The sequence below is a fragment of the Ruditapes philippinarum genome, unplaced genomic scaffold (assembly GCF_026571515.1).
Source record: "Ruditapes philippinarum isolate M1 unplaced genomic scaffold, ASM2657151v2 ctg13984_1_1_1_1, whole genome shotgun sequence".
Taxonomy (NCBI): Eukaryota; Metazoa; Mollusca; class Bivalvia; order Venerida; family Veneridae; genus Ruditapes; species Ruditapes philippinarum.
Window position 1 is genome coordinate 12,289 of NW_026860095.1, and position 11,537 is coordinate 23,825.

The 11,537-nt window shown below is 34.2% G+C and overlaps 1 protein-coding gene across 1 annotated transcript; it reads left to right on the plus strand.

Annotated features, from left to right (window-relative positions):
• Positions 1–6,970: 6,970 nt before the first annotated feature.
• Positions 6,971–11,147, plus strand: LOC132758876 (uncharacterized; the record flags this gene model as incomplete). Its single annotated transcript, XM_060750581.1, has 5 exons — positions 6,971–7,183; positions 7,754–7,826; positions 8,378–8,617; positions 9,230–9,523; positions 10,968–11,147. Coding segments are annotated over exons 1-5 (994 nt in total), but the record flags the coding sequence as incomplete, so codon positions are not given.
• Between the last annotated feature and the right edge of the window lie 390 nt (positions 11,148–11,537).

Below are 11,537 nucleotides of genomic sequence, written 5' to 3' on the forward strand. Positions count from 1 at the left end.
TGAAGTTGAGCAGGCCAATCGAAATTAATTAGTATTCATTGTTTGATGGTCAATAAGAGACAAGTCAAATGTTTCACCTGGGTTACATTCCGGCAAAGTTTTGTAGTATTTGGCCCTATAATGCCCTGCTTGATCTGAAAATGGTAAACCATCATCATAGAGCCAGGCCCTATGTTTACGAACATTTAAGGATCATTTAAAGAGTTAGGCTTTAGATAGCACGTTTATAAAATTTTAGAATAAATTTATTGCTATTTAACAAGATATGAGTATTTTACGGTTGATCCCAATATTAATCCTGATTCTAAAATTGAACCTCATTTAGATTTACACTTGTCCGTCCTTCCGACCGTCCGTTCCCATTTGTGTCGCAGGTAGCTCAAAAAGTAATTGACATAGATCGAGTCATGAAACCTTACAGGAATGTTGATCAGCATGTGTAGTTGTGCATCCACAGGTGCTAGTGGCATTGATTTGACCTAAAATGTGTTTGACCTTGTTATTTATACAATAAAATATCAATATATTTAAAAAAAAATTTTGTTCACTGTTATATTATTATAGACTATAAGAATATAACAATGAAATTTTTTTTTTCTTTTTTTAATATATTGATATTTTATTGTATAAATAACAAGGTCAAACACATTTTAGGTCAAATCAATGCCACTAGCACCTGTGTGTGCACCTGGGTATTTTTGTGTGGATATTTTTAGAGTTTTTGCCCTTGAATTACTAAAAATTTCCAATTTTCAACTTGTGTCGCACGTATCGAAAAAAGTATTTGGCCTAAAGTCATGAAACCTTACAAGAATGTTGCTTAGCATGTGTAGTTGTGCACCTGGGTATTTTCGTGTGGATATTTTTAGAGTTATTGCCCTTGACTTAGTAAAAATTTACAATATTTAACTTGTGTTGCAAGTAACTCAAAGCTTATGACCTGTAGACGTGAAAAAATACAAGAATGTTGGTCAGCGTGTGTACTTATGCAATTTGGGATTTTCTTGTAGATTTATTCAGTATTTGCCCATTACCTTATAAAAGATATTTAGATTTCAACTTTGGCACACACAAAAAAATTGACCTAGAGACACAAGTTTGACAAAGCGGTGGAGCGTGGGGGCACCCGTGTCCTATGGACACATTTCTAGTTTACACTTTGTTTTTAAACCATGCATTTAATTCTAGGACAATACCATCAATTTTAGTTTTATTTATAAAACAATGAAAATGAAACCAGGATCAATTCATCGTGATCTTATGTTAGTGAACACGGGGCTAGGAAGCCAGTCGAACCATCCATGCTGTCTTACGAGGATCTTTTATTATTGTATTTTGACCATGATTGAAATCCCTAATGGACTGTTTTAAATACAAAATAGTGTAAGGTTATTCAGGTCATGGTTTAGTTATTAAGTATAGGTTAAAGTTTATCAGTACTTATTTACAAAAGACAGCCGCGCGACCAATTTAATTTCTTAAATACGTACTAATAAATTTTTAACCAGATATAGTATTTTATTTTTTTTTATACACGGTTAATTTACTAGTCTGTTAATTTACATTTTGCCGACTTACCAAAGTAAACGTGTTACTATTTATTTGAAATATTGTAATCCTATTGGACAAAAAATAATTTAAAACAATAAACCATTTTTAAGTGATTAACGACCAATTGTATTTGGCGCGTGCTACTGTAGTTTAACAGGTCCATGGAGACACAGGAAACATTTCTCTTTACGATGATTAAAAATGGCAATGTTCGGAACTTGTAAAACCCACTGTTTTATTCTTTTCTACATTGTAGCTCTATATGGCAACCGATTGATACGGAGTTCGTATCCTGGACACTGCCGTGTTGGAGACGGATATATTTAGCATGTTGATCGATGTGTTGCATGCAAAAAAGATATAATAGATTCAAATTAGACATTGTTTATAATTGGATGAGCAGTTTTTATAAAAGACTATGACCCAGCCAGCATGACTATATCGGGCCGATATAGGATTAATGTCGTCATATCGGCAATATGGTTTAGTTATTCTTTTCTACATTGTAGCTCTATATGGCAACCGATTGATACGGAGTTCGTATCCTGGACACTGCCGTGTTGGAGACGGATATATTTAGCATGTTGATCGATGTGTTGCATGCAAAAAAGATATAATAGATTCAAATTAGACATTGTTTATAATTGGATGAGCAGTTTTTATAAAAGACTATGATCGATTAGCCTCCCCCCGCACAGTAGGGGGTTGGGATGCTGGAATCAGCTTGTCCGTCCGTCCGGCCGTCGGGTAACGTTCTCCTTGTCTGCGCAATAACTTAAGATTCCTTTGACCCACAGTCTTCATATTTGGTATTAAGATTGGTCATGATTAATAGACGACCACTTATATTGAGGTCACCCGGTCAAGGTCACAGGGCCTTGACTAAAAAGCTTGTTCGCCCAATAACTTAAGAATCCTTTGACCCACATAACAGTCTTATTTGGCACGAAGGTTAGTCATGAACCCATTAGATGTTTTTCTTTTTTTGGGTTTCACGGGGTTAAAAGTTTTAAAGGGGTAACGGGGGCCTTTTTGGGGCCCCTGTTGTGTTGCAGGAAATAAAATTACTGAAAACCGAAAACCCTAGGGCGCCCTTTATTTTCGATACTTTGGGGCCTTTTATCAGAAGGGGCCGGGAGTGACGGCTTTTGTTTTGACCCGGGGTTAAAAAAATACGCCCCCGTTGGCCGGGGCCTATGCGATACCACTGCGAATACCAAAGGAAACCCGCTCCCGGCCCGATACTTGAATCTTGTATACGGGTCCCAAAATCGGCGTTTTGAAATTTTTTGAACGTTTGTAAAGAACGCCCCCCAAAGTGTAAACCAAGGGGTTTTTCATTTAAATTTTGCTCCAAATTTTTGATTTGAAGAAAAACCCAAAAATATTTAACTGCAGAAAGCGACGATGACGCAAAAGCCGCAATGAGTTAAGACAACGTACAATATCAACAAACACCAAGATAATCAAGAGTTTTCTACAAAGCAAATTTTCGCCTTGCCTACAGCACACCAGAAATTACTTTACGATTTTCCCTTGAATATTCTTGGTATAGCCTAAGCTAAAACAAAATAAAGCATGGATAAAACAATGTAATTACATTATTTTAATTTACTGCTGACATTAAGTGAAATTATTTTTTTACATGTTGAAACAATGTTTCATAGATAGTCACTGCTGATTGGATTAAGTCCAATGAAATGTACTCTACCCACATCTACTCCCGCCTCAATATCAGTTATCAGACACCTCAACTTTTATTCTCGGATTGAAAGTAGTTCTACCACAAGGTAAACATATGTAAACAAAAAAAAGGATGTAAATTTTACATAATTTACGATCAAAATATTTTTAAACATCCAAAGGAAAAAAGGGCAAATATTGAGACAATAACGATTTGATTCATAAATCAATTTTAAAACCTTGAACCAAAATTACTAAAATTACAACCAAATCAGCAAACCAGAATTAGGTCGCTATTCTATTGTACCGATACGGGATACATATCCCCTGAGTATTATTCCATAGGTACGTAAATGGAACCATTAAAGGTTCAGTGAAATACAGACATGCGAACAACATCTTTCCCTCGATTGAAATAGTAAAAGAATTAATTTCAACTTTTATATAAAAGATAATTTCCTTCTAATACCTAAACACCCGGATTAAGGTAAAAAAAAAGAAAACAACATTAAATACCAGTTAGGGTTTTTGATTTTCTTCTCTTTTTGCAACTGATTATCAGATTTTTTTTTTCGCACAGCAATGTCTTTGTAATTTCTGTCAAGCGATGCATCTTAATGTTGTGGATTCTCCCGCTATTTCAATTAGGTTTTCATTATTTTATTTCGAAAATAATAAAGCGGCGTCTTGTGGTAAAGAGACCTATCTGGTGGTTGTCCGCGTCACGGATGCCGTCACGGACGCGGATGATAAACGGGCAAACGGAATAGAAAATCGGTCGCGTACGCGCGAATCGCGGATCACGTACCAATGGAAAAGCGCCATTAACTTTAACAAGTAGTTCCGCTTGCCTTATCACTTGTGTGACATCACACCAGAAAAATCTAAATTTAAATGTTTACGTTTATACATCATGAACTAAAGTATTTAGCTTCTTATCAATTATTTCATTCTTTTTGTACAAGTCAGAGCGATGATAAGGTATGGAACTTTGCTTGTAATTAAAGTGCTGATAAACTCAAAATATTGTAAACAATTTGACAATATAGAATTTCAATAATTTTGCATTATTTTAATTTGAGATAACTTTAAAATAACCTATTTTGAAAAGTTAAACTAAAAATAAATGAATAGATAGGCCTATCTCTGCAAACAGCGGACATGCAACACAATATTTTCTATATATATACATTTTGCCTTTTGTACTCTTTTATTCTTTTTTGCCTTTGTACACCAAATTATATATAAAATACGGCATAATTACCGTCTGACATGCATTTTTTTACAGAACGTGAGAAATATAAAGAAATATCTAATGCTTAAAAAAATAATTTATTGTGATAAAAACAGGATCATTTTCTGTAATAAAATTTGTTATGCATCTTAAAATACATATACGTATGTACCATTGTCGCAGGAATTTCACTTGTCGCAGGAATTTCACAGGAACATATAAATCCGTTCCGCGGCTCTACGACTGAACTATAAAGGGACTTACACATTGGGGCATCGTCGCAACGCCGCCAAATGTCAAACTATTGTTGCTTAATGTCGCAACCGCCGCTAAATATCGCAAAATCTTCTAGCGTTAAATTAAAATGACACAATGATAACGTTAAATGTCGCATAATTGCCTTAAGACATTTAAGATGTCGCATCACCTCCGCTTAATGACGCATGATAAAATCAATTTAGCTACTCGTATTAAATAACAATTAACAACGAGTAATTTTTCTATATATATTTAGTAGCTTTGAACATAAAGGAATGTCCCGATTCATCTGCCGACTCGAGATGAAAGAATACTTTTTAAAGTGGATTGTTTTTCAATAGAAACTTTTCAAAGAAATACATTGATAAAAACAATAGAAACGTATAATTCGGAAAACAATTCCATCATAGACCACTTCACTTTTGTTTACAATTAGAATGTTAAGACCATTGATTAATAAAAGGATATAGTTTGCAACTACTAGGTCAGAGAAGTGAACTATCAAATAGTGTTGGCGTGGCGTTTAAAGCAGCTGCATGACCTCCAGAAGATAACAGAAAAAAACGACCGTTTACAAATATTTCAAAATCTCCCTTCAAAAACATAATATTTTGAGAATTCGGCATGTCCTCATAATGAGTTTAAGAGGAATATAAATCTTCTATGTTTTTTTTTACCATAAAATATATATCAGAAGTTACGAATTTAGGTTTTTTGTTTCATTTTAAGGCTTTTGAAGCTCCTCACTGGTATTGGAAAGAACTACAGTAGAACTTCTATGAGTCGAACTTCGATTAGTCGATTTTCTCGATGTGTCGAAGCAAAATGAAAGTCCCGATTTTTTCCCATATATATTCCTTATAAAAACCTATATGTTATTCAGATTTCATATCTCAACTCCTAATAATATTTTAGTTAGGCCTTTTCATTTCCTTATTTAGAGTTATATTTTGGTTCATTTCTCCTTTTTATGAGTAAAAACATCTAATTAGTTGTAACTGTGACTAAAAATTAATGTTGTACTGAGGGTTTTTATAAGTCCTAATTATTTTTTAATAACTCCTAAAAAAAGTAACAAGGTTCTTATTATGGTTTAATACCTTTTATTAGGAAGTAATAAAATCCTAAACTCCTTAATATTACGAATTAAGCAGTGTTTTTTTTTTTTTTAATCAGTATAATTTTGGACAAGACGGTTCGGTACCAAATTGTCATTTTATTAGAGATTTCCGATCGTGCGGCCACATACAAATGTACACGCATCGAGGACTTGTAAGGAAAGTGAAAAACATGCATACAAATGCGTATTTCCACCAAGGGACTCTTTGGCAAAAATTGTGCTCGTTAATTTATAATACCGCCTAAGATGACTTAAATTTCAACCAATTACTTTGTACATCCCAGCACATTCTTTCCTATCTGATAGATATTGTTTAACACAAATTTAGATATTTGCGATATTTAACGGTATCCCTTGTGACATTTAACGTGCGAGATTAAACGTCGTCAATACGACATTTAACGTCAAAATATTTTGAGACATTTAGCAACAAATGTGCGACATTAAGAGGCAATTGCGACTTATAGCGTTGTGGCGACATATAATGGTGCCATATATATGTATATCTAATGAATGGATACCATCATAGCATTTCTGTTTATTAGCTATATGATTCACATGCAGGTTATTCAAGTATTTCTTTTTTTATTAGTCATGCAATTAAATATCGGTAAACATAGAATATCTGAACCTGTACTCCAAATTAAATTACTCCTATGATGTTTCAAAAAGTCTCATGTATTATTTCATTGTGAAGTCGATTAACACGAATTACATCATGCCAGCACATTGACATAAATTAGCCTTGTGGGCGAGAACATTGGCATCTAACCACATGCCCCTCATCGACGTGGGTTTGAATCCAACCCGGGACTTCGGAATTGTTCATGTAAGGTTGCTTACGGCACGTCGTTGCAGAAATCAGGCCCCCGTGCGTGACGTAAATAATGTACGAAGCTACGGTATTCATCCACACAAGTAAAGCTGAACAGTCGCCATAATGTTCTTGGACGTAAAACCTAACAACAACAACAAAATAGATATTTTCCAAGTCGGTGTTGTGGTGCTTGAGAGAAGTGGCATATAATATATGGTCTCTCTAATCAAAACCTGCTCAGTGCTTTTTACCAGGTATTCTTTTTGTGTTTACATCGTTCTTGGCGGATCTCCATTCCTGTCAACCCCTTTCTATGAATAGTTTCAGGGTTTTATTGGTTCCCTTGCTCGTGGTTCCCGTGCTGACTGATTATGATTGTGTCTGTAACTACAACGTGGAGGAAAATGTGCTCGGGACACCAGGTGTTAGTCAGCCTATAGGCTACCTTTATGAATTTGACTGTAAACCACAAGCAGGTCCGGACAGCGGAGACTATTATCAGGTCATGTACGAAAAACAGGTAAGTTAACTGACAATTTTTTTTTTCATTTGTCAAAGTACACATTTTTGTTATTGCATAGGAAGCTGATGGAATATTATATTTACCCTCAAGTGTAAAAAAAAAATCTAAACATCGGTACGCACACCTTATTACCAGTGCCAGTGATGACAGATTGCGCTATCTGATAAGAACAGGCAGGTTATAACTTAGGTTGGTATATTTTATCATTGCAATGCACTTACTGTCCAATGAGCAGAGATTCTTAGAGGCAATTTGGATACTAAAATGTCTTGAGTGGGTCAATTTCAAGTGACAGCTTCTGAATGGTTCTTCTCTGTTATTCACAGAAACATTCATCACTGAAAGTCACGCAAGCCAAATATAAACCCATTGTGACACTTTGAAATGTTACAGGCGCCCCAACTAGCCCACTCAAAAAGAAAATACTGACCTGCTTGCCAATATGTAACTCTTTTGGAAACTATAACAGGACATCAAAAACAAATAAAAAACTTTTGAGAATGAAAATAAAAGAATATTTGTGGCATAATGAGCCTTTAAGACTTATTTTTTCCCTGTATATTGCAGATAGCATATATTCATAAGAATGCCCAGGTGCAGTTACAGACATGCCCAGGCGACATTCCAGATGAAGACAAATGTAAGTCTCCTTAAGTTCAATGATTACAAATGCATATAACTATAAACACGATGAATCGTATAAGAAATCTCCTTGTGCAATAACTATAAGTCTTTGAAGGTTTTGGAAAAAATGTATAATCTGATAAAATTATATCTTAAAATTATATATTTTCAATTATTGATATTTATCCTTTATTTATGAAAAAAAGATTCATTTCAAACAGATACCTGATAAGATACTGAGTCACGATAAGGATGACATTCTTCAGGCTGTTCTTGTAGATAACATTAACTTAACCTCATACTAATCTTGGTAAAGATGGCAATACCTATTATTAATGATAGCTTTCAAAATAACCATGCTTTACACTGTTATATTCTCAGATTTACTGCCTGCGACTGCGTAATTTTACCTGACGTAAAATTTTATGATAGTTGTCGTCAAATATATTACGTCACAAGTTACGTAGTATTTGAAACCACCTACCCAAGTATTATTTCTGATATAATCGATGAATATTAACATTTAGTCATTACTTGAATAAATTTTTGCATATAATTTTTCAAAAGTAACAACAAAAGCTGGACAGATTACTACCACATCTACGCCGTCTACCACACCTGTCCCTACTACAGTACAACCCAACACGGTAACAACAACAATACCGACAACAAGCACCACTGCCACGCCCAAATCAACAACCACGCCCATTCTTATGACAGATACAACGCCTTCACCGTCAACGAGTCCGCGTGAATCAACTACAACAACACTTGCAAACACGACACCATCTTCAGGAATCCCAGAAGGTATACTATCACATTACTTACTTAATTATTTAGGAAAGACATAACAATATACATAGTGCACCATATGATTAAACTTTTGTATTGACTCTTACTAATTTATGAGTGGCTTATTTATGCCATGTCGTATTTTTGCATCGCGGGCGCCAGGCGAAAACACGAAAATACAACAGTCACCTCCTAAACACTAAGTAACCAGTGAAAAACGGCGGATAGTAAAACAACGAACTAAACATTAAATAAATCTTGATAAATTTGAACACGATGTAACCAGTAAACAAGTCGGATTATAAAAACGAACTTTATATTCAGAATCGGGATAAATTTGACAGCTAATGATTAGTTAAAGGGTCTCTGTTAACTAAGTGACAAAATTGAGTGATGGCCAGCCTGGAAATTGATAAAATTAGAATAGGTCAGATCACAAGAAAGTAATTTTTCTATAATTTCGCAGTATCATTGGTTTATATTGCATACTTTTATTTCTTAGAAACAATGATACCCTTCTATGACAAGATGTGTTTTAAAGGATGGTTATACATTAATATTGAACTTTCCAGAACTGAAACACATTTCACAGCATCCTATAATGTAATAAAATCTTTATTCAAACAGGACACATAGAAATATGCCCAAAATATGTCAAGGACATAGATGTAAACCGTTTCAATGGATTTCTCGGGCAATACGGCGAGTTTTGTTACGAACTAGTCAATCAAGCTACCCAGTACAGTAACGCTGAAAGACACTGTGCCATTGTTTCAACAGGGCATTTGGTACAAGTCCTAAATCAGGACGAACAAGATTATCTAGTGAGATTTTTGAATAAGCACAACTATGTTCAAAGTGTCTGGCTAGGTTTAACTGACAGCGGAAATGCCAATGAAGGCACGTGGAGATGGAGCTCAGGTGTGTTTTGTCGAAAACAGTTTTAGATTTATTAGAACAAAAACGGTCAAATTGAACAAGATGTACCATAACATTTAAAATGTACAATTTGTAAATATATCTGCACCTGTGTGATGTATAATGTGTGAATATTATTCTGGTTCCCTTTCCTATTATGGTTCCCATCCATGATGGCTGCCTTTTTAGAATTACGCAGGGAACAAGTCTAGCGGGAAAAAGCTATCTATTGTCTTAAGTTTAATAATATTGTGTTGTATATTTTGTACATGATAAATGTACACAATCTAATATCATTATCTTAAGCTTACACATAATGTACATACAAAAGGGTTGGACCAAAAGTTATACCAACATTATCTAGGGTCCTCCCCTTAAGGTATATCTTGTTGGCTTAATGGTGGTAACATAGTTAGTAACTGTGGGATTTAGAATATCTGAGATATTTATATGATAATCGACGTAAGTTTCATGTATTTAAACTGGTAAAAAAGAAATCGCTTAACCTAAAAACAACAAAAAACAAAGAAAATTACAAAATGTTTTAATGAGATAAAATAGAAAAATAAATAATAATAAACTAAATATAGAACTAAATATAGTACATGTATGAACAAAATTAGGTAAACAATCTACTACTTTTGATGAAATTGTGCACTTCTTGAAATAGTTATTTATTTTCGGCTTCTGCAAGTCCATCAATACCGTGTAATAATTGCTTACTACTGAGAGAATGAAATGGCCTGGTATTAAAAAAAAAGTATACGTCTTTGCATAGTATAATTATAATTTACATCGAAAAAATAGTGCTCCGCATTTTCGATGTCTGCGCCGCTTTGGCATAATGGTTAATAAAAAGATCATTATTTTAAGTTGCCAAAAAAATAATTATTGTTTCTAATTCGGGTTTGGTGGACATTGAGGAAACGATCTTCATATAAGAAAAAAGATGGAACTACTGGAAGTTTATATAACTGTTTAATATTGTTTTTAAATGTGGCTAGCGACTGTGATTCGCGAAAATTTGTCAGAATATTATTCCGTAATTGAATAGCTGATGGAATAACTGATTTTGAGTAAATTTCGGTATATAGTCACTGTTACTTCTTAATGAATAATGGTTTTCTAAAGCCATCTCGACAAATGGTGGAAAAAGTTGCATAAGATATTGTGGTAATAAATTATATTTTCCTTGATACATTAAAACTAGACTGTGAATTTGTCGTCTGCCTGAAAGTGAAACCCAGCCTATTTCAAGTAAATTTTGAATTAATACGGATCTAGTTGAACCAGTTACTACACGAGCTGCTTCGACGTACTGATTTTTTTTCTGACGTTTCTTTTTCAAACTGTGAACAATTATCCCATACGTAAATAAGATATGTAAATGTTAAAAGTGATCAATATATTATCCTTAGATAAAGTACATTTTTTCCACTCAATACAGGAGCACCATATAAATTCAACAATTTCAAAGGCGATTATACACAACATACATCCACCGACCATAAACTTAATGATTGTGTCATCCTTAAACAAGGCGGGGAATGGACAGATGTAGCATGTGGTGTGACATTTTTTCTTGGAACTGGTTTTGGAGAAAAACACCCATACATATGCCAATACAGTATGTATATACTTATGGTGAAATAAAATTATAAGGGCGTCCGTTGTCGAGTGGTTAAGGCCATTCAAATCACTTGCCCCTTATGGATGTGTGTTCGAATCCCGACAGGGACTTTGAATTTTTTCATTTAAGGAAGCTATCCAGCTAGCTTACGGAACGTCGGTGGTTCTACTCAGGTACCCGTTCGTGCCTGAAATAATGCCAACCCAACCTGTAAAGCTGGAACCTAGATATATGACATATACTGTGTCGGTGTAAACACAATAAAACAAACAAATAATATAATTGTACTCATATCAATTGTTTTAAACCTTATTATATTACTACAATGCATAAATACTTACAATGTAATCATGCACATAAGCGATTGATTAGAAAGCTCTTTTTTTC